At 52.6% G+C, this 25,523-nt stretch overlaps 2 protein-coding genes across 2 annotated transcripts in view; both read left to right on the forward strand.

The window, feature by feature from the left end:
* The window catches only part of SRRM4 (serine/arginine repetitive matrix 4), a 62,788-nt gene extending 44,176 nt beyond the window's left edge, over positions 1–18,612 (forward strand). Inside the window, exons 12-21 of the mRNA XM_072350713.1 lie at positions 209–280; positions 1,090–1,116; positions 1,670–1,720; positions 4,217–4,309; positions 5,237–5,381; positions 11,371–11,708; positions 12,414–12,626; positions 12,839–12,955; positions 14,090–14,227; positions 14,742–18,612. Of these exons, the coding sequence (XP_072206814.1) occupies positions 209–280; positions 1,090–1,116; positions 1,670–1,720; positions 4,217–4,309; positions 5,237–5,381; positions 11,371–11,708; positions 12,414–12,626; positions 12,839–12,955; positions 14,090–14,227; positions 14,742–15,006 (1,459 nt within the window). The 3' untranslated portion in view covers positions 15,007–18,612. The remainder of the gene's footprint in view (positions 1–208; positions 281–1,089; positions 1,117–1,669; positions 1,721–4,216; positions 4,310–5,236; positions 5,382–11,370; positions 11,709–12,413; positions 12,627–12,838; positions 12,956–14,089; positions 14,228–14,741) is intronic.
* Positions 18,613–20,230: 1,618 nt separating this feature from the next.
* Positions 20,231–23,348, forward strand: HSPB8 (heat shock protein family B (small) member 8). The gene is made up of 3 exons (XM_072350714.1): positions 20,231–21,115; positions 21,883–21,946; positions 22,649–23,348. Exons 1-3 carry the CDS (start codon positions 20,746–20,748, stop codon positions 22,806–22,808), a joined length of 594 nt encoding a protein of 197 aa, XP_072206815.1. The 5' UTR covers positions 20,231–20,745; the 3' UTR covers positions 22,809–23,348.
* The last annotated feature ends 2,175 nt before the right edge of the window (positions 23,349–25,523 follow it).

Below are 25,523 nucleotides of genomic sequence, written 5' to 3' on the forward strand. Positions count from 1 at the left end.
AGCCCCTGGTGCATAAGGAACAAAACGGGTATAAAATAGAGGTGTGAGGGGCTGGGGATCTGTTGGCCATCCTCCCATCCTCCCCTTATGCCCAGAACAGGGCTCAGGCTCAGCACTGCCCAAGCCCAAGGCCTGGTGGTGGGGTTCAGGGTGGGCAGCCCTGGGGGTGAAGGGCTGTGCTTGCCCTGATGCCTCTCTGCTCCCCCAGGTCTCCTTCCTACAGCCCCTCGCCTGTGAAGAAGAAGAAAAAGAAGAGCTCCAAGAAACGAAAAAGAAACAGGTATTTCTCTTTTGGAAGCGTTGCGGTGAAGCATCAGGTTCTGAAAGCTGGTTTTTAATTTAAAGAGAGTGATGAAATTTTGGAATTGCAAATATTTCACTGTTTTCTCTCAGCTGTTAAACCAATATTTGCAGAGAACAGTGGATGCCATCTCCCAGGGAGAGCTCATGTATTTATAATTTATTGAATGAGAGCAAGAAGCTACCAAAAGTGGTGAACAGAGTGAAAAGCAGTGCTTGTTTCTTATGGGAAAAGGTGGAAGGGGGGGAGAATTGAAGGCGATAGAAATGCCTGTAAAATATATCCTTTCTGAGAGCAGGTTCTTATGCTATGCTATACTTGGCATCTCCTGGTATCCATCTCGGGCCAGATGCTCATCATTTTTACACCTGTAGTACCCATTTGTGCCCCTACAAGCTGAACTATAAGCTTATATTTCATTCTAAAAGGCAGCGTGATAACCACTGAGCGTTAGTGACCAATGGAGGTCGTTTTGAGATCCCACTCAACTACAGATCCCTACTGGCCTTGCCTTGAGCCATCTCACTGCCCTTCTAGACAGGACTTACTTCATGCCATGTGTTCTGTGGGATGTTGTGCTAGGAGCTCAGATGGGACACAAGGCAGCGTGCAGGGGCCAGGCCTCACTGGAGGGAAGGAAGCCCCATTCCCAGGGGAGCCAGGGCTGTGCAGTTGGTGCACTGAGTCCTTAGTGCTCAGCCTCAAGATGGGCTTTACCAGACTGTGTCAGATTCAAACTTGCCGTTTTGTTAGACGCTGTACTCAGTGTGCACCTTTGTGTCTTGCAGGTTATCCTCAAAGAAGAGAAGACACAGGTAAGAGCTGAGCACGTGTGGGTTGATCCCTTAGAAATGGTCTCCTCGGGATCTCACAAGGTTGATGTTCATGGTGCGGAGGCAGAAGTCACTTCTATGACTCTTTGTGGAATCCCCTTGGTTCCCCCATCCCTGTGGGTCCCACAACCTCGTCCATGTTGGAGATATTTCTTCATCTTGAGCCTTCATTCTTCCTACGGTTTCACCTACAAACAGCATGTGTTCCCCAGCAGTGAGGAAACATTCCAACCCAGTGCCTTTCTAGGTGCCTGCTGGAAGAACTCTCTGGATTCCAGTGCATGTATCTTTTCCATGGGAAAGTGTAAAGCCAGAAGGTTGGCTGATCCCATGGTCACTGTGTCCAAGCCAATGAACCAGGTTTCTCAGCAGGAGCTGAGACCCCCTGTGTCGAGTCAGAAACATTCAGCCCTTCAGTTTTTTAATTGCATGTTTTTGGGCAGTTTAGCTGTAATGTTGACGTGTGATCGTGTATATTTATATATATATTAATCAAAACAGAAATCTCCAAATTAATCAGCCATTTCTTATTTAGTTCCTCAAGCCCCAAAAGTAAGAGAAAGGAAGAAAGAAAACACAAAAAACAGTAAGTAGTGATTCACAATATTCTTTGCCCTGTCAGTTGTGAGCAGAAGGTCCAGCTCTTCTGATGAAGGCAATAGGAGACCCAGCTCTGCACAATGGCTTGCCCTCACTGACAGGGGCTTTAGTTCTTCTTTGTTTGCTGCTTTCAGAGGTTATACAGGGACTGCTTGTGATATAACCAAATATCCAAATGGGAACAGAAAGCAATGGGGGCTGGGGAAATGAAGGGGTTCTTTAGAGGTGATGAAGACTGTTGAAATAGGGAGTTGAGGTTCCCATCTTCTCTGATGTGTGCAGAAGACAAGTGCAATGTTTGTCTTAAGGAGCATGGCATGAAACATGGTTCTTTGAGGCCAGGAGGAGAGGCTGTAAGACTTCCATTTTGCAACCTGGGGCTTCTCACCTGCTTTCAGAGCACAGAAGCAGTTCTGGGGCTGAAGCCTGGCCATCAAACCCTGGCTGGCTCTGCTGGGACTCAGCATACCCTGTTAGGGAAAGGAGGTGAGCTGGCAGACCAGGATTTGCTGTCTGTTTGGCATTAGCAGGACCTGCCCTGTAATTCTTCCCAGCACAGCCTTAATTCTTAGGAAGGGAACAGAAGGACAAGAACCCCTAGCACTGCTAGTGTCACCCTGCTGCCCATTGGGACTGAAGAGACTAGAATCCACAAGGTGCTGCCTCCACCTCTATTGCATGCAGAAAGCCCATCTCCTTTTATCCGCATTTCTGCATGTTCTCACCATTTTCTTCCAGCAAACTGAGCTGCTGTGTGCCCAGAAATCCTATAGATCACTGATAAAGCTGAAGCTTCCTTGATTATCTGTATTAGAAGGCACCTTCCACACACAGCAGTGTTGGCCAGGCTGCATTAGCCTAGCAGCATGGTTAGAACAGAGACTGGGTGCAGTAATGCATTGACAGAGGGGAATGAGAGCTTCTGGGATTGCTCCTTGGGGATGAGCCACCCAGGGCTCCTTAGTCCTCATCTTTCAACTCAGAAATTGAAGTTACTCCTGGCTTCTTCAAGCCTCCCCATTGCTCCCAGGTGTGAATCAGAGATCCCATAAGCCAACCTGAATCAGGGTTTGGCTTATCCGTGGGTTGAACAACTTGTTATCTAAACCGCATGGGAGCAGTTTGTCCTTCCTGAACACGGGGGAAAAGCTCTTAAACTGGAGGCACTGATGCAGAAGGTGAAGAAAAACCGTGCAGGGAGGGAGAGGCAGTGAGTGCTGCTGACTTGAGCTGTGCAGAAGGAAGGAAGCTCCCCAAATGTAAAATGCTGGAAATACAATCATAGTGTATAAACAGCATCAGAGAAGACAGCCAAGCAGAGTTCAAGCAATTGCCCTCGTTGTTGCCCTTTTGTTTTGGAGGAGATGCTGTGCTCAGGCAATCGGTTCACTGATTTTTTTATGGTGCCAAATTGCTAAATGCTGTCCAGGCAGGTATGTTAGCGGTGTCGGTGACTGGTACAGCGTGGCCATGAAACCAGATTGTTCCTGTCATCTAACCCATCATCAGCTTTGCGTGCTGGCACAACAGTGCCAGGCTGAGCAGATGGTTACACTCCAGACCCAAAATAGCTGCTGAGGTGGGCACTGGGCATGACAAGAAGGAACAAACACAGAAGGTTTCAGAGCCTGCCACTCACATAACCCTGCTCCCTGGGTGCAGGACTGGGACTTTTGGCAAGGACAGGCCCAGCCCTTCAGTTATGGAGCCAAGTCCATTTGTAACAACCCAAATGGAGCAAGGAGAAAAGCAGCAGGACAGTGAACCTGTGTCTGTGTGCAGTTTGCTGGTCCCTGTCCCGTAGTCATGTAAGAGAACGGAGCGGCAGCAACTGGGCACCTATGAGAAGTCAAATAAATGGTCCTGTCCCCTCAAGCAGAAATCGTGCACAGCATGGGCTGCAGTTATAGAGGCTGTCTCATGTTTATAACAACAGTAAGAGCAGATTGTAGGACTGGCTGGACCCTCTCACCTTGAGAAGGTGAGGAAAGCTGATACCCAGTGTCCTGTATTATGGGGAGTCTGGGACGGTTTGAGTTTGGCATTGGGCTGCCCAGACAGACAGTGCACCCCAAACAGGGCTTAGCAATGGGCTGTAAGGTTGGGCTGCAGAATGAGGGTGGAGTGGGTGACATAGCTCTGTAGGGTCTTGAAAGCAGAAAGGATTGGTGTTGCCTGCTGCTCTCCTGTGCACTTGTCCATAGATCTTCTTCCAGCAGGGCACAGAGGCAACCTAACGGCTTGTAGCTAAATGCTAGCATAGATCTCAGTAAATTGACATGCCTTGATGTCAGGGCAGCCGTGAAGGGATGGAGAATTTTTCACGCCTTTGTGTCCTTTGCAATGTTTCACGCCCCAGTCCCTTTGCTTTAAAATGCAGATCTTGTTTCTGATGTAAGTGCCGTTGCCTTTGGCCTCCAACTGTTGGGTCTTACAGTTTGGGTCTGCTTTCTAACCACGGTTTCTTTTCTGCTTCCCAAAGCTCTCGTGGGCGCACCCGGAAAGCTCACCGCCACCGCCGCTGCCACTCTCGCTCAGAGAGCTCTGACTCCTATTCCCCGAGCTGCAGGAGCAGGTAATGTCACCGCTCACGGGGCTGGCTGCCCTGCAGCACTGCAGCAGATCGGGGTAGTGACTGCAATGTCTCTTGTGCCCCGCTGACCCTTTGGGCAGAGCCACGTCCCACTCTGGGATTTGGGAGTTGAGCTTCTTGTGGTCATGGCCATAAAACAGAGGGTTTGGGCTCAAGAAGCGGTGGCTGCATCTTCTCAGCCCAACAGTCACTTCTAATCCCCACAGCTGATGATCAGCCAGTGACAGCTGACTTCAGCCCAGTCTGCCTTCCCCAGCCCAGGGCTCTGTACTGCCAATGTCCCAGGAAAGCTTCAAGCTTGTTCTTAGCAATGGAAATGTATTTGCCAATGGCATCCTATGGCCACTATCTGTGACCTGATTAAAATCTCTTTCCTGTAGATGACAGATGCATCCTGAGGCCAGCTGAGTGGATGCTGGTGCAAGACCCGCATCACTGCCATAGCAAATTGCATAGCTATGCACATCGTGAGCTTGTTATGTGCTGTTTGAAAGAGCTTTATGAACAAACCACTCCCTCTGTCCCACTCCACTTAGTCAGAAAACTACTGAGAACCTTCTCATGGAATCCTGACGATCAGTGCAAGGAGGAACACAACCAGTAGTAGGTGGGAAGTTCATGCAGGCGCAGTGTCTTCTCTTGGAGGTGTATTACCATAGGGATATTCAAGGCTGCGTGGAAGCTGTGACCCACCGTAAAATTAGGAACTGGAGCTGGAACTTGAGTTTTAACACCTAAAACCCACCACGCATCTCCTGGCTGCAAACCAAAATGTTTTTAAAGCAAAATATTCCCTTTCTCTCCACCCTGACTCCGCAGAGAAGGCAAGGGTTTGCGCGCAGCTGCCGGTGGGCACTGCTGCAATGCTGAGGATAACGCTTTGCTTCTGCATGTTTTCTGGAGGTGCAGAGCCAGGTCTCGGGAGGAAGGGCGTAAAGCACGGCGGAGACGCTCCCAGCACCATGCAAAAGTCCCAGCAAAGAGAAGCTCCTCTGCAGAGGTTCAGGCCAGCCAAACCCTCCCACTGCACAGCTTCCTGTCTCCTAAGGAAGTCGTAAGTATTACGCACTGTGCTTCTTTGCTTTCAGTAGCCACGGGAATATGGGTGAGAAGTCTGACATGTAATTTTTATAACTCGATTATAGCGATGTTAGACGAAATCTGGTTTAAATAGCATTACTTATTAATGGTGCTGTTCTCCAGATGTACTTAAAGTCATTCCTTCCTTCAGCACTTCCTCCTCAAGAGTGGGGTTGGAGAGGGGAAAGATTTGCCGAGTCTCTAGCCTCTGAATAATGAATTGAGGACAAAAAAAGAGAAAAGATTAAAACCCGTGGCCTTCAGCGATGGTATTTCACAGGGATGTGTTTGTTATGCAGTCTTTGCTCAGCTGAACGTGAACTTAATTCATCGGTCTTCATGTCCGAAAGTTTAGTCCTTCAGGGGTAAAAAAGGGAATCAGACGTATATAAAGGAAATATCTGCATTTAGTGAGTTGGTGATTATTGGCAGGGGATGTTTTCTATTGGGATCCTTCTGAAATCGCTGTTTCTCTAGACTGACAAGCCCAGGGGCCAACTTGAGAGCTTGTGTGCAGCCCTCGTTGATGCTAATGGGAACTGCTTGTGCAGCCGAGGGTAAAGTCAGTCTCAGTGCCTTGGGATGTTTTTCCATATACATGGGAAGAGATGATATAATGCATGCCTTAGAACAGAGGGAGCAAAAATGGAGAGAAATCTTAGATAGCGACTGGTATGAAATCTTTGTTTCCCATGGCACATTTCCCCCTTGTTCCCAGTAGCTGCCAAGCAGAGGTGTGATGCTCTTTGATCAGCATTAGTATCTGATGGGTGTTCTGGAGAGGGGCAGTGCTACATAAGACTTGAGATAGTACAGGACCTGGTGCTCGTGTGTGGATACGGAATGCTACCAGCGGCTTGTGTGGAGTCCTCTGAGCCCTGAAGTGGAATATAGTGGAGGACTGACTTTTTCCCCTTCAGCCCAGTCCTCAAGTGGAAATAGCTGAGCTGTACTGTAGATAAAGGAGATAGTCCCAGCAAGAGGAGGTGCCTTCTCTGCTCACCTGCACAGCTGGCATTTCAGTCACCATACACACAGATCATATATGGATACAGACAGGCATAAGCCATCTCCCAGAGTCATAGACACATATTTACTCCTGTCATATACACCTACTGAGCGTGTAGTGCACAAGTGAGTCATTGCTTATAAAGCCATGTAAGGCAGAGCACGAGTAGCAGAACCTGCACGCTGTGCTTACGTGTGTGTCCTTACAGCAGCACATGCAAAGAAAGAAGGACAAGCTGCAGAGCTTTCATTGCCATCGGCCTGGGGTGGTTCCTTGTGTCAACTCAGCAAGGTCAGTGTGAGTTAATAACGCAAAGAAACCAATGGCAAAAAGACCTCAACTCTGCACTCCATTGGTGTCCTCTCTCTTCCCAGGATCTCCTGGGACATTGTTCAAGAGCACATTTATGCACTTGTTTAAATTGAAGGCCCTGGCGAAGTGCTGAATAAGGTCTTTAAATATCATGTACTCAGAACCGGCAGGGAAAAATGGAGTGGGAGCTTTCAGTCTTGTCTGCTAACGCTACACATTCTCTGTGCCACAACCCCTGGCCTGGGCTTCCAACCCAAACCCTCCTGACCTGAGGAGATTCACTGTGATATCTCCAAAGGAAAGTGATGGTCCGGGGAGGGCTCTGACACACAGAAGACACCCAGACAGGCAATACACAGACTTCATTTCCAAATCTGTTTTAAAAAGTATTTAGCTTTAGTCCAGATTTTGTTCTATTTTCTTCTGAAAAATGGAAGCATTCTGTGGGTTGTCTCCAGGCATTTTGTCCCTTCTTTTCTATTGGAATGACCACATCCAGCTCAGCTTACCTGCAGTCTTGAGGGATGAGGCACACAGAAGAGCTCCCTGTCCACGCATCCACCTCATTGCTTCTTCCCCTCTTGCCTTTATGTGCAAGTTGGCGCATGCATGAGCATGCACACAAGCAAAAACGCCCCCAGAGCTCCCTGCTCCTTTTGAGCAATGAATTTCCAAGCTTCACACACTCGTTTTTTCCTTTAATCACACGCAGCCACAATAGGCACCTGTTGAGAAAAAGGATTGTGAGGCTGTGCCTCAGCATGCAGAGGAACTGGTAATACGCTGCTGCTATATCTGAACATTAACAGCAACCCCCCGTCCTGCTGCAGACACTGTTCTGCATTGGTACAGATATATTCCATGCCCTTGTGCTTCTGGTTGAGCAGAGCAATATAAGTAACTGCAGGGTGTGAGCTTAATTGCCTTTTGTTGTACCTGATGAAGATAACTGCACACCGCATCTACCTTCCCTGCCAGCTCCTTTGCTTCCACTGAAGCTCGTTTGCAATGTCACTAATTAACACATGCTTGACCCAGATTTTCAGGCAGGCTCGGTGGGGTCTGGTTGTTCCAAGCAGCACTGCTTGTGCTGGTGTGCCTGCAGGGAGGTACAGGTGGGACAACACAGTGCTGGGGGCTGGGGGAGGCTGATAGCATGCCTGCAGGCCGCATTGCTCTTGCTCTCTGTTTTCCAGCCTGGGTTGTGGTTTTTATAGGAAAAGCTGCTCTTTTAACTGCTGCACGCCGTGTTTCCGATGACAAACAGGGCTCTTCAGGAGCTGGAAGTCAAAGCCTTCCCTAAACATGAAAGCCTCTCTCTTTTGCTGTTCCTCCCAGCCAGAGGATTGAATGTACCTCTGGTTATCACCTGATAAATTTGCAGCTCAGTGCTCAAGCAGAGGCAGGAGAGTGTGCAGCCATGGGGGGACCAAGCAGCGTCCCGGATACCCAAAGGAGGCAACACGATGCAAACCCTCATCCCAAAGCTGTGCCAGACCAGCCCAAACCGAGCTGGAAGTGCTCACTGCAGCGTGCAGAGGGGAGTTGTGCACTGATGTCAGCTGGGGCAGAGGGTTAGCACAGCCCAGCCCATCTCCCCATTAAAGGGCAGCCCCCTGGGCCCCACTCCCGGCAAGGCAGCAGGTGCTGCGGTGGCAGCTGTCTGCGGAGAGCAGGGGTCACTGCTGCGAGCTTTGTGCGCCTTTCATTGGTACAATGCATGGACAGACAGAGGGAGGGAGACATTATGCACTTCTGAAAAAGAAATTAACTCTTGTTTTGCGACTCATTTCAAAGCAGAGAAAAAGACTCCAGAAAAACCCTCTGGCGATGAGCGAGGCTGTGCCACGCCGCTCACTGATGGGCCTCGGTCCCCTTATGGCTGAGAAAATTTATAGTCCTTTCTCTCCTCGAGGCTGTTTGAAGCACAGTAAATGAACTCGTTCAGTTTAATTGGAAGACGAGCAATGATTGTATTGTTGTAAGCCATTAGGCTGTACCGCCTCTTGATCTAGGAGCGCACTCAGCATTACGTTCTGAAGCATCAGGGCCTCGTTTCCACTCGTCCCTTCACCTTGCTTAAATAATGATTTGAAACACAAAAATAACAAACCCAATCAATAAATACATATCTTGGGTTCTTTTGAGGGCAGCAGTATGGCTCACTCTGAAATCACTGAGATTATTTAATAACTTATCTTGGGGGGGGGGGGGGGAAGAAACGCCAAATGTTCACATAGAGAAAATTAGATTCACAGAAGACCAGACTCTTTTAAAACACCCTAGAAAAATAAAAAGCCATTAGAATTCAATGGAACTCTGCAGCATCTTCAGATGCAGCTCGGGATTCTCATTTTGTGTGGCAAAGCCAAGGTCACCAGATGGGGGAATTTGCCTCTGTGCAGCACCTCAGTGCTTGTCCTGCCTCCTGCCACAGGACAGAAACCACAGGCCAGGCATTCCAGCCCTCACAAGGATATATTCCACTTCTATCCACGTTAGCTCTTCCCAGGATGCTGCTGTCACAGTGGTGGAGATACAGAGAGATACACTGGGGGATCCTCGTGTAGATTTTGGGATGCGCTGACAGCAGCTGTTACTTCAATGCGAGCAAAACAAAAGTTCCTAGCAATCCTTGGTAACAGGGGTAGAAATGCCAAGAAATGGGTGGATTTCTTGGCTAGGAAGAACTAAAGGCTGTTTGGTTTGGACTGGGAGGGAATGGAGGTGAGGGAGATGCACATGCCCACCCCCAGACTCCCACCTCTGGAGCCACGGAGTACTTCACGTGGTGGTTTATATGCCCGTAAATGAAATGTAGCCAAAATCTGGCTGCCTCTCGGTCTGGGTTCGGGTATAACACAAGCTATAATATTTAGAAAAAAATCTGGTACTGCGTTTGAAAGCACAGTCTTGTATTTTATGGGATGTGTTTGGGGAGAGAGCGTGGGTCTGGTTGTGGAGGCCACATCGCTCGTGTCTTTAGGTACAAAACGGAGCAGGGCCAGACCCCTGGCTCTGTTACGCTCCTTTGGCATCTCTGGAGTTAACTTCTGCTGGAGTAAATGGGAGCTGGCAGAGAGGTGGCAAAGAGCAGTACCTGTGCTGCAAGCCCTGGGGCCTGGAGGAGGCTGCAAATGTGCTAGGTCTATGTTTGTCCTCAACGCTCCCCATCACAAGGGCAGGCACTAGCACTCACGTAGCCTCACTGACCAGTGTTGGACTGGCTCTGGTAGATGCCAGTAGAGATAAAACTGAAGAGATGAGGCATTCAGATGATGTGAATCCCCCGGTGATGTACAGGGTCCCAGCTGACAGCCCCAACCAAGGCAGCCAGCACGGCTGTAGGCTCCTCTCTGACCTGTCAGCTTCAGCAGCCCACCAAAACCATCACCCCCTTCCCGTAGGTTTCCAGTACATCCACAGTGGGGAAATACTGCTTCCCCCTCGACTTTATTTTTGACTTCTTTGCTCGAGTTCCTTTTGCCACTTCCACGTACCCGTAGGCCACCATGAAACCCAAGGGGATTGAGTGCAAGCCACGATTTTCCAGCACAGGCTGTCAGCCCCCAGGAGCTGTCTGGGCAGCCTAATGTAAAACAGAAGGAAACAAAAATGAGGAATAGTAAGTGAGAGAAGCAAGCAGACAAAAAGCAGTTGTGACATTTACATAGCAGAGTCAAGTGAACAGTTGGCAGTGTGGATTGAAGAGAGGGTTTATGTTTTTTTATGTAATTTGAGACTCTAATGATGGACTTATGTTGCCCGCTCTTCCTTTTTTCTTACACCTTACCTACTAAAGGAGGAGTTCTTGATGGGTAAGTGGATGCTATCCGCAAGAAACCAGGGAATTTATTAGAGGTCACTTGAGCGCATTAGCTGTATCTTCTTCAGGGGGAAAGAAGCACACAAAGAGGTGTCTGTATACTTTTTATTTCCAGAGGGATTTTTCTTTCCCCCTTCCCCCCCTTCTTTTTCTTTATTTTTTCCCCCCCTTCTTAGCTTTTATTTCCAAAGTCCTTCTCTTGTTTATTTGCCAGTTTGTACAGAAGCCCTTCGTTTGATTTGCTTTGATTTTCCTTTGCTTGTTTTTGTGACGGTCACTCAGAAATTCACTTACTGAAGCATTTGTTTCGTTTTTGTTTCCTTCCCAAGGATTATAAAGTTTATTTATCTATTTAATTATCATATATATATTCCCGTTCCCTCTTTTGTTTCTTTTTTTTTGCCCTCCCCCTTTTAGGTTAAATAAGGGCTTTTTCCTCTGTTACCCCTTTTTCATTTAGTGAGCCTGTTACTTTGATTCCTTGGTTGCCCGTTTACTTTGTTGGACTCTTTTGTTTAACATGGATCGCATGCTGATACTCTTTGCATGATCTCTAGATCTTCCCGTTATCATAGCAGGGGGAAAAGGAGTTTCTTCTTACTGTGGATTTCTTTCAGGGATGTGTGCTTTTGTTTTCTTCTCTTTCTTCTTTTTCTTTCTCTCTTTCTTACTTTGTTTCTTTCCTTTTGTTTCAGTGCATCATGATGGTAAAATTTCTGGGTTTATTTAAAACATAAAATAAAAGCAAAGTAAAACCAGGAGCGACCCTCCTCAATAAAACGTTCAAACAATGCCAAATGGCTTTTTTGCTTTCAGATCTCTCAGTCAGGGTCTTCTGCGGACCTCTTTACCAAAGCAGACAGCTCACCTGGCCACCTAGCCAGCCAGAACGGAGAGTGTCATGAATATGACTCAGGAAACGACACTTCTTCCCCTCCCTCCACTCAAACGAGCTCATCCAGGTCAAAGGACAGCCAGGAGAAACGAAGTGTAGCCCACGATGGCTTTGGCCCTGCCTTCTCATCTGGGAAACCCAAAGTGGCCAACGGTGATAACAGCTCTGATTCAGGAAATTCATTCACCAGTTGCTTTTCCCAGAACAAGGCAACAGCTTCGGAAAATCTGTCTCCTGATGCCCAAGGACAAGACCAAAGGTAAGTGATTATCAGTGGCTGCTGCTGGTCGTTGTTGCTGTGTATCTTCCGCCCGCGTTCCCAACGCACCAGTGAGCTGGCAGAGAGGTTTTTGTGGTCTGGAAGTGGTTAGATCTCAATCAGACCTTGCCCGCCTGGAGTCCAGAGCCCACAGTGAGCAGTGCTGGAGCCTGAGGAGGAAGATGAAAACCCAGCCACAGGTCATCATCAGGAGAAAGGAGTGGGTGCCAGCTCCATCTCTGCCTTCCTTTCCTGGGACGTGCCAAGTGGTGGTGGGGATGAGGAAGCAGAAACATGGCAGCTGGTGCCCGAAGCTGTGCTGGGGCAGTGATGTTTGGGAGTAATTCCACCTCAGGTCTTAAATGCCAAACATTAGAGCCAGGGGAGTTGGAATTAGGAAGAACGAGTCCTAAATTTTCAGTTGGAGGGTAACACTTCTCTCGTTGTGGCTCCAGTGGGATAACTCTGCCTTCACATGGGTGGAGCAGGGATTGCAGCTGCTCATTACTGTTGGGAAGCTGACCCCAGTTCACATCCATGGCTCTTCTGGAAGCAGAGGGATTCCCACAGCCTAGTCCAAAGGCAACAGGACTTGCTCTGCTCCTGGAGCACAGCCCTGCCACGCTTCCCTTGCTCCTTGCCCCCAACCCCAGAGCCTGCAGGGCACGGGGCAGAGGAGCTTACTGCCCAAATATGCGTTTGCAGAGGATGCCTGTCCTCGTGTCCCAGCTGTTCGGAGGAGAAGAAGCGCAGTGTCCCCCCATCACCAGCCCGCAGCTCACCGCTCAGGCCATGCCCCCGCAGTGAGTCGTGCAGCAGCACAGGACGGTCCTCCCCTGGCTCCAGCCGCTCCTGCTCCTCACCCCGCAGGTCCTCCCCCAGGTACTCCCGCAGCAGGTCCTGCTCTTCAGGGAAGAGGTAAGGCCAGCACAAATGGCTCTTTCCATCACTCTGGGCAACCTCCAACACTTGCAGGCTGGCAGATTCCTTGGGGAGGAGAGTGAGAGTTTGTGTGGGTGCCCAGGGAGCCTTGAAATATGGGGCATCTCTCCCCACTGTGAGCCTAGATTAGGGGAAGTCTGGTACAACCTCACCCTCCAGCATCTTTAGCTCTTATGTTCCTTCCCTAGCCCCAGGTCTTCTTCACGGTCCGCCAGCTATTCCTCCAAATCCTGCAAAAAAAGCCCTGGAAGCAGGAGCTCAAAGACTCGACGGAGCCCCAGTTACTCCCACTACAGCCCTACGAGGTACGTCTGTCTCTACATTGGTGTCTGCTGCTTCATGCTTTTCCATTGCCTCCATCACGTCCTTGTACTCCAGCCTACTTTCTGGTTCCTTCTGCCAGCTCCAAACTGCCCCCTCAGCTTCCAGGGTTGGAGGGAGCAGGGAGATATGGAGCATGGCACATGTCCGTGCATTACGCTGATCTGCAGTCCACTGGAAATATCTTCCCATTTATTGCCTCAGAGCAATCAGTGCAGCAGGGAAAGATGCTCTGCTCTTCCAAGCTGCAGCTCTACAAAGAGGTGGCAGGCCCTGAGAAGTGTCCCTGCTGCATGGGCAGGTGCCAGGTGCCCTCACAGTGGCACTCACAGTGGCACACATGGGGAAACACAGCTCAGGTGACTCTGCTCCACACCCTGTAGGAAACACACATCTCACAGCTCGGCCCTAGAGGTGCCTTTGGGCAGTATTTTCTGCTGTTGAGCACAATGTGAGCATTTGGCACCCTTAAAATGTTACTTTCGCAGGGCCTGATTCTACAAGCTGTGACAGCCCCTGCTCTGGTGCGGGAGAACATTTCCTGCTCGCAAGGATCAGGTCCTTGACCTGTAACGTATTGCTTTGCAGATGGCACTGAGAAGGGAACGGGGTGTATGAAGTCATCTACCCTCCACAGCAGGGCCTGTGCTGACGTGCACAGGGATTCAACAAAAGAGAAAACCATAGCAACCCCAGCACTCCTGGTGAGCGGTGCACAGCCCTGCAGAGCTACCTGGGGCCCTCTGCACACGTGGGGCCTGCTGGCAGAGCTGTGCTCACCCGCTCTTGCAGCACAGCCAGCAACAGCAGCTTTAGCAGCGCTGTGGAAATACCAAGTGCATCCACAGAAGGACAGGGAAGCCATTTAGCTTTGCAATGCAGGGCTGCTGGGAGATGGTGCTGAAACCTCCTTGCAGCCCACAGTTGCTGGGTGTTCATCTGTCAGGCCACCAAATATCCCACTGTCCAGCAGAGCGCAAGGCTGATACCACCAAAACACCGAGCAGAGCACTTTTCACTCAGCTGGGTCATTGCCTTCACGTTCAAACCCCATCCAGCTGATTTTTGCACCTGCAAAAGCCCAGCAGTGATGATTTCCAATCTGGCCCTTCCCTTAGGGACCGTGAGCACAAGCACAGCTCCAGTGAGAAGGAGTCACACCGGCAGCGGGACCGGCAGCGCCGACGCTCCTATTCCCCCCTAAGGAAGCGCAGGAGGGACTCCCCCAGCCACCTGGAGGCCCGGCGCATCACCAGGTATAGAGACATCACACCTGGGGTACGTGAGCTGCCCTCTGTCCCCAGCCCCCCACCCGGCACAGGTTGCTCCAGGAGCACAATGGTTTCCCTAACCCTACCTCTGCCTCCCCTCCAGCTGGAGGCAGAAGGAGGATGCAGAGATCTCATTTACAGCCACAGAAGAAAAAGGGCAGAGAGATCAGAGCAGGGATTCACCCACCCATCAAGTACAAGGTGCAGCAGGCTTTTGCTTCACCTTCCCCTGTGGTAGATTCCCACACTATAGACAGTCAAATTTGACTCTTAATTCTCAAGCTGAGGCCTTTTTGGGAAAGCATCAGGCAGAGCCTCAGACTTGATGCACGGTGGCCGTAGGGGTGGTTGGCTGGAATCCCAGCACCTGCCAGCTACCTGCAAATAAAACCAGACCGATCTGAGAGGTGTCGTGCAGAGCGAACAACATATTTTGGAGATCTTGGCATTAAAACTCTCCTTGTGTTCCTGGTAATCCCGCATCTCTCTGTCCCCACAGCGCCCGCAAACGCCCCATCCCCTACTACAGGCCCAGCCCGTCTTCCTCCAGCAGCGCCAGCAGCTATTCCTCCTGGTACAGCAGCCTCAGTCGCTCCCCGAGCCGGAGCCGGAGCTACTCCAGCCACCGGACGAGCCGCAGCCGCAGCTGGAGCAGCAGCAGCACAGAGGGCAGGAGCCGCAGCAGGAGCTCGGGCCCCAGGAGCAGCCGCAGCCGGAGCAGGAGCTGTGACTCAGGAGGCAGCTCCGACAGCCTGCGTCGCTAAGGAGTGCCGCCGGCGTCACCGAATTCCTTGCGTTCTCCGCATCCTTCCCACCTATTTGGCCATCGATCGCAATCATCCCCCGATACTGATGCGACAGCAGCACCAGGTCCCCTTTTCTCATTAAGGATGGAGTAACAGCTCCAGAACGGCCCCTCTGCTCCCTTGCAGGGAGGGTGGATCCATGCAGATCCCAAAGCCAGAGCTGGAAAAGGGGCCAGTGCCCTAGAGAGGCTCTGCAGACCCTACAGGGTCCATCCTCCTGACACCCCCCATCGCTGCCACTCTCTGCCAGCTGCTCCAAAGGAAGAAGTTTGTCTCTTTGCTCTTCTCTTGCCAAAGCAGGAGCCAGCGAATTAATTCCCTCCGGAAGAAGAGACACATTTAGGGAGGAATTTGCTGGGAAGCTTTGGTGATGAGTGGATGTGACCCGTCCTCCTCAAGGCAAATATCAGGTCCCTGATATTGGATCTCTCCTCCCGAGTTTCTGCCCACTCTGCAGCAGGTCTCTGCCACGAGCATTCTTATTTATTGCCATACGCCCAACTCTGCTATAAATAGAAGGCTACAAATCCCCCCTGACATTAATTTCTGGGGGGGGGGGGCGGGGGGGGGGAAGGCTATTCCCTCTCTTTCTCCTGCCCATTTCCAACAGGGTGTTACACATCCACCTTTCACAGGGCTGTTTTATTCCCCTCCAGCAGCGTGAATGCTGAGACACAGCAGTGGGGAGTCAGTGCTGCAGTGTGAGCTGGGGCTGCACTGCTCGCATCTCAGAGACCACCCCCCCCCAACCCAAAAAATGCCTGTTTTTTCCCAGGATCTGGGAGGGCCCTGCCTGCCTGGGCGGCCCTGTGGTTTTGTCTCCCTGCCAGCTTTGCCAGCCCAGCTGCCTGCGCAATTACTGTGTTTTGCAGAGCAACAAAGGCTTCTCCTAGCACGGGCTGAGCCGGTGCTGAGGATTTTCTTTCTCTTACAACACCTGGGTGCTTAGAGACGCTAATTTAGGTCTAAGACTTCCCTCCCTCCCTCCCTTTTTCCATCCCCTCCCCTTCCATCCTGCCTGATCATTAACAAGTTTGGGCTTAATGAGTCAAGGAGGTGTGTCATTGAAGTGTCACAGGAAAGGGCTAAGGGCAGCCAGCATCTGTCAGAGGGGGAGAGGGGTGGAAGGAAAGACAAACCTACAGCCAGAGAGTTACCCACGGCCCCCACTGGCAGCAGGTAAAGCTGTGAGCAGGGGAAGGTCAAACACAACCTGGATGATTGCCTTATCGAGCACATAAAACGTGTTATCAGTTGGAAAACATAGCAGAAAGGGTTATACTTCTACGTAGCTGATGCAAGGGGAAATTTGATAACAGGGGCCCTTTTTCCCCATCTCCTTCTCCCTGCAAACCCCTCAGGCCGTGGTTGAGAATTACAGACAAGGTGTTCTCGCAGCGCGTGTTGCTGCCTTCCCCCCACCCCAGCCCCACAGCAGCCCATGGCTCCTCTGGAGGGGAGCACCCTTCTTGCAAAGGGCTGAGAACCCCATGCTTCTTCCTTAGAGAGTCCCTCCCAGTTTGGCTCCCCGTAGCACTCCTTGAAAGGTCTGATCTCAGCAACCAGAGGCCAAATCCTAAATCTGTCGGTCTCTTCCTGCCCCTCCACACCCCCAAATGCCGGCATGCACCTGCAGCAGCGAGCCAGATGGGCAACAGCTGGGAAAGCAAAGAGCTTTGTGCAAGCGGTGTATACAGCCCAGCTACACCGAGCCGAGTTCCTTATGGGACAGAGAACAAACACGGTGCTGGAGGCAGCAGCGCACGCTGGCTATGGGACAAGAGGTGCCACGTGGCTCTGGAACCCACTCGCACGGCTGGTGGCAGCTGAAGGTTCTCCAGCATCAGAGCAAAACCTCCTTATTTATTTATTATTTATTGACACATTTATTTATTATCGGTCGCGTTCTGTTTCTAATCGCTACGGTCGGGACGGACGCGAGCGGTCGCCGTTGGCAGTATTTATTTATTTATTCTGGAGGGCAAAGGAAGGAGTGAGGAGTTATTGGGGCTCTGTGTGCTTGTTTGGGTGTCCCCCCCTAGTGCACAGAGTTTCCCAGTGCTGGCCCAGCACTGGCAGGAGGAAGGACTTCCCCGCGTTGTTTTGCATTGTGATCCACCCATGGAAAATCTGAGGTTGGGCCGTGAGAGCACGGGAGGTGCCTGCAGATCCAGCCCAGTGACAGCACTAACTGCGTCTGTGTGTGTGTGTGTGTGTGCGTGTATGTTTCCTCAGTGGTATTTATCTCTTTGTTTTTTAACTTATTTAAGGTTTTCGGTACAATGCGGACCATCTCCCCGTCCCATCAGTGGGTTTTCTGTCACTCTGCCAGAAGCCTGTGAGCTTTTCTGTCTCCGTGCCTTTTGCCTGTGCTTCTTTTGTTGCGTGTTCACTCGCTTATTGCTTCTATGGGATTTTTGCTCCATGGCCAGTGTCTCAGGTTGCTGTTGTTTGCAAGGAGCAGCTTCCACCCTGGGGAAGCTCGGCCCTTTGGGTGCACACAGATCACTGCTCATTGGCACTGGGGCTGCCCAAGTCCTCACCAAGAGCCGATGGCTTTGGGGCAGCATCTCAACCACCTCTCAGAAGCACCATCTCAGAGGGTTTTCTTTCCTCATCCTTCCTGCTCGTTATGTTGTTTCAATCCCAAATGCCCCGGTTGCCTTTCCACAGCAGAGCACACAACGCAATGTCCCCTTGGGATGCTCCCTGCTCCCAGGCTCCCTCCTCTTCCACTCCACACACCAGGTCAGGCTCCAGCAAACCCAGCCCAGACCCCAAAGTTTTGCTGCTGAGTGCAGAGGAAGGATATTCCGATGCCCTGTCGTGTCATTCCGTTTTGTCATGGGTTGCGACGCTCAGCTGTGCTCTGCTTTATGTTGACTGTAACTTTTCTCAATGTTTCTGTTTTGGGTGACTGAAGTTGTACCAAACCTATCCGCAACGGCCAATCCATGTTATTTTGCTATGCATTGTACATAGATCGAAAAGGCTGAGAGGACTTGGCCTCTTATTTAATATTTATTTCTCCTATTTATTGAGCATTACTTAGTAAAGCTGTTCGGGTCTCACCATTGAGTGAAAGGGACAATTTTAGGTGCCAGACTGAAGTCTTTAACGTCCAGCAGGGTTGTGTTACCTGTGTGATAGAGGTGAGCAAATCTCGTGACTTTCACTGCTACCTGGAAGTCCGTGTGTGACCAGGAGGGTCACTGAAGCACTGCAACATCCACTGCTGTAGCAACAGCTCCGCAGTAAAGCAGCCCAGATTTGGGGCTATTGTAGAGAACAGCACCTTGAGCCCCATCCAGGGAATGGAGAGATTTAGAACAAAAAAGCCCAGACAGGAGAAAAGCTGCCAGGGAAACCACATCCCTGTTTTCTCTGTTGGTCAGTTCCTTACCAAATCACACCGGCACATCTGATCATTTGACTTCACTGTAAAACTACCTTTGCTCTCCATGGAAATGCATACTGTATTCTTTAGTCTTCCTGGGGTATTTCAGTTAGCCTGTTTAGAAAAGGGTTCCAATAAAAGTTCAGATGATATCTGGTTCACATCGCAGCCTGGTTTCTCGTGTTCCTTTTGGATGTGGCTTGGTGCAGTGGGATATTTTGGGTTGTTTCAGCTGCTGGGTGCAGCAGGGCATGTGCTTGCGCTCTCAGCTGCTGGGGATGAGGTCCTTGGGGCATGGGCTGAAGCTGAACTGTTGCGAGCTCAAATTCCTGCCAGCTGGGTCAGGCTTTCGCTGCCCTTTGCCGTGTGATTTGGGTCATCCTCAGCTTACAGACAGCCCAAGCCAGCAGTGTTAGAGAGTTAGATCTTACACCAGTCTGGGGGCAGTGGAGATGCTCTGTGTCTCCTGATAATACCAGCCAGCAAGTCCTGAGGGCAGCTGAGATGTGCACCTAGGAATGGTCTGACCACGGCACAGACACAGACATGGGGCAGCGTCCCCAGGTTCTCTTGGCAGACAGGAGGGCTCTGCGCTCCCCAGAGCTGACGTGGCGGTGCTGGCAGCTGTGGGAGGTGACTGGGAGATTTGGAGTGACAACAGGAGCTAAATTGGGATTCCTGGAGAGGGACATGTGACTAATGGGGATAAGCAAGGCGACAAGACGGATTCCTGGCCTGGGAGGGAGGATGGCCTGGAGCTACTCGGGAAATGTGGGACTGGAGATCTCGGGGTGAAATGTGGCAGGGATGGAAGCGGCCATGGGGCTGTCCCAAACCGTGTGCTGGTGTCACCCCTGGAATAGCTGGTGTCACTCCGGGTGGTGGGAGTGCTCAGCCAGGCAGGGCAAGAGATAGAGGACACCGCAGCCTCTGCTGACTGCTGCTTCTCTGCTCCTCCCCACACCTCCAGTCATAGCCCAGTCCCTGGGGATACCCCATGATGCCTGGCTGTGCCTCCCCGTGCACACCAGTGAAGGAGATGAGGGATGAGCACAGGAAGCAGCCGCTCCCCATGCAGGCAAAGGCCCTGCCCAGCGATGCCATGTCTCTGTTCCATGATTAATGCCCTCTGAGCCACCGGCGGCCGCATCGCAGCGTGGCCTGCAGCGCATTACGGCCTTCCTGCTGCAATTTGTTCCAGCAAGTCCATTAGAGAGATTGCAGATGCTGAGGGAAGCGAGGTAGAGACGGGAGAGAGCGAGGAAGCAGTGCAGCATCTGGCACATCGCTGGTGACACTCATCGGCGTGCCAGGACCCCCTCTGCAGGAACCCCACTGCCACCAGGAGCCCCAGTGCCACCAGCACCAGGTACCCCGCCTCACCCCATCCCCTGCAGCCCTGTAATTAGCCCTGCGCGGCTGTGATTACGCCTCGCCCTGCTGCGGCGCGGCCAGGCACGCGATGAGAAGGAGGAGGAGGAGGAGGAGGAGGGCGAGGACGGGGCCACGTAGGGTCCCACTCCCACCCCAATGATTCTGGGGCATTGCTCCAGGCCCAGCCCCAGGCATCAGCCCACAATCCCAGCCACTTTTTGCCGGTGACGCACCTCCGGGTGCAGCGGGTGTGCAGTGTGGGGCCCGGCCCCACCTGGGGGTATTTTTGATAGGTGACACAGGGGTGTGGGCAGCCCACCCTGAGCTCCCCAGTTATTTTTAGGCAGGTGCCGAAAACCCCGCGCCTGCCGGGATCCTCAGGCCAGCGCGGGAGGTCAGCTGCACAGCCTGGATTCTCCACGGCTGTTTCATCCTCTCCAAAATACTCGGCTGACAGGGCAGGAATTGCAAAACACAGCCTCCCCCTCCCGCAGCGTATAAATAGCGCTCACCCGGCGGTGGAAGGTTGCAGAAGTTTCTCGGCTCGGAGCTCAGGCATTTATTGCAGCTCTCACCCGGGAGCGGTGGGGAAGTGGCGCGGTGCTTGTGGGGGAGCAAGAGGGGAGAGAGAAGCTCTTAATCTCGGGATATTCGCTTTGATTTTTTTTTTCCCCCCTCTCCGGACAAGAAGTTTGATTTTCCTCCGCCCGATCCCTGGGACCGAAGCCAACCAGGAAGCGTTTTCTTGCAGCCCACACCGTCCTCCCCACACTTGCTTTCCAAGCTCCGGATGCCTCAGCCCTGCTGAACCTCTTCCACCCATCGCCGGGCTCCCACCCAAACCCCCGCGTGTGGATGCGACTGCCCTGGGCCGGGCTCCTCGGGGTATTCCACAGCCTTTGAGGCTCCACAAGGAGCACAGAGCCATGGCCGACAGCCAGCTGCCTTTCTCCTGCCATTACCCCGGCCGGCGGAGCCTCCGTGACCCATTCCGAGAGCCCGGTTTGACCTCGCGCCTCCTGGACGATGATTTCGGCCTCTCTCCCTTCCCTGGGGACCTGACGGCGGACTGGCCTGACTGGGCTCGGCCCCGGCTCACCCCCACCTGGCCGGGCCCGCTGCGTGCCCGTGCCTCCGCCATGGCCCCCGGCTACAGCACCCGCTTTGGGGGGTACCCGGAGAGCCGCAGCCCCGTGCCCACCTCCCGCGAGCCCTGGAAGGTGTGTGTCAACGTGCACAGCTTCAAGCCTGAGGAGCTGACGGTCAAAACTAAGGATGGATACGTCGAGGTGTCAGGTGAGGGCTGGGGCTTGGGGAGTGGGCTGGGGCTTGGGAGCCACGGTGGTGTGCTCAGCACCAACACGGGAAGGCCGAGCTTCCTTTGGGGTGAATCTCTGGGATTTGTGTTCCAGCTGGCACCCAGCTGCGAGCTGCAGAGAGGGGCCCCAGCCTGGCTGGGTTAATTATAGCCGGCGAGGACGGAGCTGAGGGAGATTCCCTTTAAAGGGGCCGAGATCGAGGCAGCCCGAAGCACCTCCCAAAGCTCCAGAGCTGCGCCCTGGCCAGGGCTCTGCACCTCCTGGGGCTGCCAGCACCGTGCCAGGACACAGCACTTCTTCCAGGGGCTGATCTGGGGGGACACTGTGGGTTGGGGGGAGCTGGGAGGCCTCAGACCTTGTGCCCCATCTTGGTGGGGTTCGCACACAGCCCAACAGCACAGCGGAGGATGGGGACGGGATCCAAAGATTTGATCATGTCTGATGGCTCCTTCTTAAGCCCTGGCTCCTGGCAGCAAGCAGGGCTCAGGCTCCATGGGAAGCAAAGGTGTCTGGCAGGGACAGCAGCTCTTCCTCCTCCTGCTGCTCCAACCAGTGCAGTCTCACAGGCCAGGCACTTAGTGCTGTTCTTTGTTGGTTGTGGTGTAACCCTCCTCACGTGGGAGACACCCACGGAGGGAAGGGAAAACAGCTCCTTTGGAAGGGTTCCTGGGGTTTGTTTGTTTTGCTTGTTGAGTTAAGCCCTGAGCCCAGTGCGGCGGTGACACGCCTTTGTCCTCCCCGCAGGCAAACACGAGGAGCAGCAGGTGGAAGGAGGCATCGTCTCCAAGAACTTCACCAAGAAAATCCAGTAGGTATCACCCTGCCCCGAGGCATCCTCCCACGAGCACAGCCCCATCCCCATGACGTGCGATGGCCGCAGCCCCGCTGTTCCCATCCCCAAACCAGCCCTGTGGGCTCCTCTGGCCCAGATATGAAAGCAGAAAGGGATGCAAAGCGCCGTGCTCCTCTTTTGGGGCCGATCCCATCACCAGCCCCAAAACACACCCGTCCTCAGTGTGCGGCCACACGTGCACCCACATCCACATCTGAGTGATGTCAGTCTGATCGCTATCGCGCTGACTCACCCCAGCAACAACAACAGCAGGGAGGGGAGGCAAGCCCAGCACAGAGGGCAAACCACAGCAGTGCAGCAGCAGCTCTGCAGCTTCGCTTTACTAAAACCTCCCAGCGAAGCCGCGTGCGCTGCGGGTGGGAGCCAGCAGCCGGGCTCCTTTTATGGGCAAGGCATGGGCACGACGCAGCAGCCGGGCGAGAGTGGGCGGCAGTGACGTCCCATCAAACACATCTGCCACGGAGATTAAACAGAGCGCCAGGCAGCCCAGGGGCCACTTCAAATATCCCTATGCATTCGCAGGCACTGCAGCAGTAACACGACTGGGGGTGGTGAGCCCAGCTGGGGGTCCTGCTGGGCAATCTCAGTGGGAAGGCTGCGAGCCCCACATGGCTGTGCCATCTCCTAACACCACACATCTCTCTGTCCCCCCTCCAGGCTGCCCTACGAGGTGGACCCCATCACTGTCTTTGCCTCCTTGTCGCCGGAGGGGCTGTTGATCATCGAGGCTCCCCAGATCCCCCCCTACCAGCAGTACGGCGAGGGCAGCTGCGGCGGCGAGATCCCATTAGAGAGCCCAGAGGCCACCTGTGCCTGAGAGCCCCTGTGCCCCTGCTCCGCTCCCCCGACCCCATTCCTCCCCAACCCCGCTCCCTGGGCCCCAGCGGGGTGGCCCCGGGGCACGGCCTCTCCCGCCCCCTGGGAGCAGCTGCCCCACAGTGGTCTGACACTCTGGTAGAGGCTTTGCATCCATCAGACCCAGCAGAACGGGTGTCTTCGTTACGGTTCTTTTTATGCTGTAAGGTGAGCAGATTGGATGTTTGTAACAATAGCGAAAAAGTGCCCTTTTCTCTTCTTAAGTTGAAGTGGAATCCCGTGGTCCCGTGTCTTCTTCTTCTCTGTTTTTGGTTTTGTTTTGAACTCCATCTCCACGCCGGCCCCTTGGCAGCCTGCAGACGCAGCCGGCAGTGGGGCCAATGGCACAGCAGTGCCCCAGGCAGACAAACCCCCACCAGACCTGCTGAGAAGTGTAAACTGTTGGCATGTTTTGTTTTGTTTTTGTTTTTGTTTTTTTTCTTTTTCCAAAAAGAACTTGTGATTTTACTTACCAGACTTGAGGAATAAAGACGAGTTGATGTTCTTAGCCTCTGCTGGTCTTGGCTGGGAGGTGAGGGTAGGGGGGCCGGGGATGCCCTGGGCACTCTTTGCCCTCCAGATGGGCTCTGTGTCCTTTTCCAGGCTGGGAACACAAAGCAGCCCTCTGAGCCTGGGAACCTGTTTGTCCTTGCACCATCCCCACTCACATCTCCCCCCAACAGCTCCTGGCTCCAGCCCAACCCTGCAACCCAATGCCTGGGCACAGCAAAGCGGTGATGCCAAAGGGAGCGGACACCCAGTTTTCCATGTCAGTGGGACCTTGGAGTTAAAAATACAGCTCACATGTTGCACTTGGGCTCGTTCAGGGCTCAGTTACCAACAACAGCCGCAGCATGTGCTGTAAATCCTGGCCCCGGCGCTGCATTCCCCCCAGCACAGCAGCCCTGCTGACACTGTGGGTGGGGGGGGAGAGGGGATGTGCTGCACCCTGGTACCTGGGTAAGGCTCCAGCCCTGGGGGCACAGGGGCCCTGGTTCTGCTCTTTGGAGCTGCTGGGTGGGTTTTGTGTATGGATGAAAGAGGGAACACATGGCTCAGATCCAAAAACTCAACAAATATCCCCAAATGCTGGTATCTGGTTCCTGCCTAACATGGGCCGTGCCCTCAGCTTTCTCTCCTGCTCATCCGCAATGGGGAAAGAGGTTTTATTTCTTTATTCCCTCTGCCTCATTTGGTTCTGCTTCCTGATGAATCCCTTAATAATATCTTACAAGGAATGGTGAGGAGTGTGCCTGCAATCACGTCCTAATCAGCAGTGAAGACCTGGTATGCAGGCGGTGCGTCGGGCCCCTTTGCCAAGCAGTGAAAGAAGCGAAGCTCAGTGCTTGTTTAAGCACCACCTGAGTGTTGAAGAGAGGGATGTTTTAGCAATAAATATGGCTATGTGTGGTTCAGCGGGTGACACAGCAGCTTTGGAAACGCGGTGACATTCCAGCATCGAGGCTGATGCCCAGGCCTGTTTGTCTGCCGCAGCCCTGGCTGAGATAACACCTCCAAACCATCAGAGCTGTGTAACACTGCAATGGCTGCTCTGCCAATTACGTTCCATTTTTATGGTCTCACAGCAATTACCCTGTGTTTTATGGTGCCGGAACCTATTAGGCTTTATGGCTTCATACCCGCTGCAGTATGGAGCCTCTGCATGGGGAGCAGGGAGCACCAGGAGCCTCCTGAGCCCCAGAGATGTGGCCCCAATGGGAGGAAGAAGCTCCCAGCGTGTCCCTGAGGGTTTATTTTCCAAAAATGGAAACGAGGAGCTGAATGGATTCATTTTGGCTGGCAGCGTGCAGGGCAGGGTAAACAACACACCAGCAGCTTCAGGGTGCTCCAAATGCATCAGGCACCATTGGAGGCCCTTCTTCTTCCCATAGCCAAGGGTGTCTGTGCCCCCAAATTGCTCAGCTCCCTCCTGTCCCATTCCCAGGCTGGCAATGGGCACCTCTGCCCCTATGACCCTCTGCAGCCCCTCTGTGGTTGCTCCTATGAGAGCTCCCCCACTCCCCCCTATTTCTATTACCTTGTTTTGGAGATTTCTCTCTGCTGCATCCCTGTTCTCTACCTGCAGAGCACATCTCAGCCTGCAGAAGAGCTTGTGAAAACAATCAATTACAACTAAAACAATGGAATGAATCATGGTAAAGCATCTCCATGGTGAAGGTAAAGCGAAGCACTGAGCAAAAGGACGTGCAAAGCCTCATGCTGGGCTTTGGGTCATTCCCATTCAGTGTGGGGTCAGTGCAGTGCTTGTACTAGAGGTAGGCAGCAGGTGAGGAGCTGGATGTCACCCACTTTGCTTCATTCTGTTCCATTTGCACCGTGCACTGTGGCTCCAGGATCTTATTACTTCCCATCCCATCCCTTCAACACATGCAGTCAGGGCTAAATGACTTCTGTGCCTCATTAGCAATGGGATCACCGCTGTGTTAGCTCAGAGGTGTTTCTCTTCCTGCCTCAAACACCCCAATCCAAAGAGGGCACCTTGGGGCTCCTGCTGGGAGCTTAATGCCAAAGGTCCCAGGAGCAAAGGGCATACAGGGCACAGCCAGGGTACTGCTGGTAGCTACCAGGAAGGGATGCAGCTCCAGTACAGGAGGAACGAATGAGTTTCATTAAGTTGCAGTGATTAGCTCCAGATGCTGGTAATGGTGCTTAATGG

Source organism: Excalfactoria chinensis, chromosome 16 (genome assembly GCF_039878825.1).
Source record: "Excalfactoria chinensis isolate bCotChi1 chromosome 16, bCotChi1.hap2, whole genome shotgun sequence".
Classification (NCBI taxonomy): Eukaryota; Metazoa; Chordata; class Aves; order Galliformes; family Phasianidae; genus Excalfactoria; species Excalfactoria chinensis.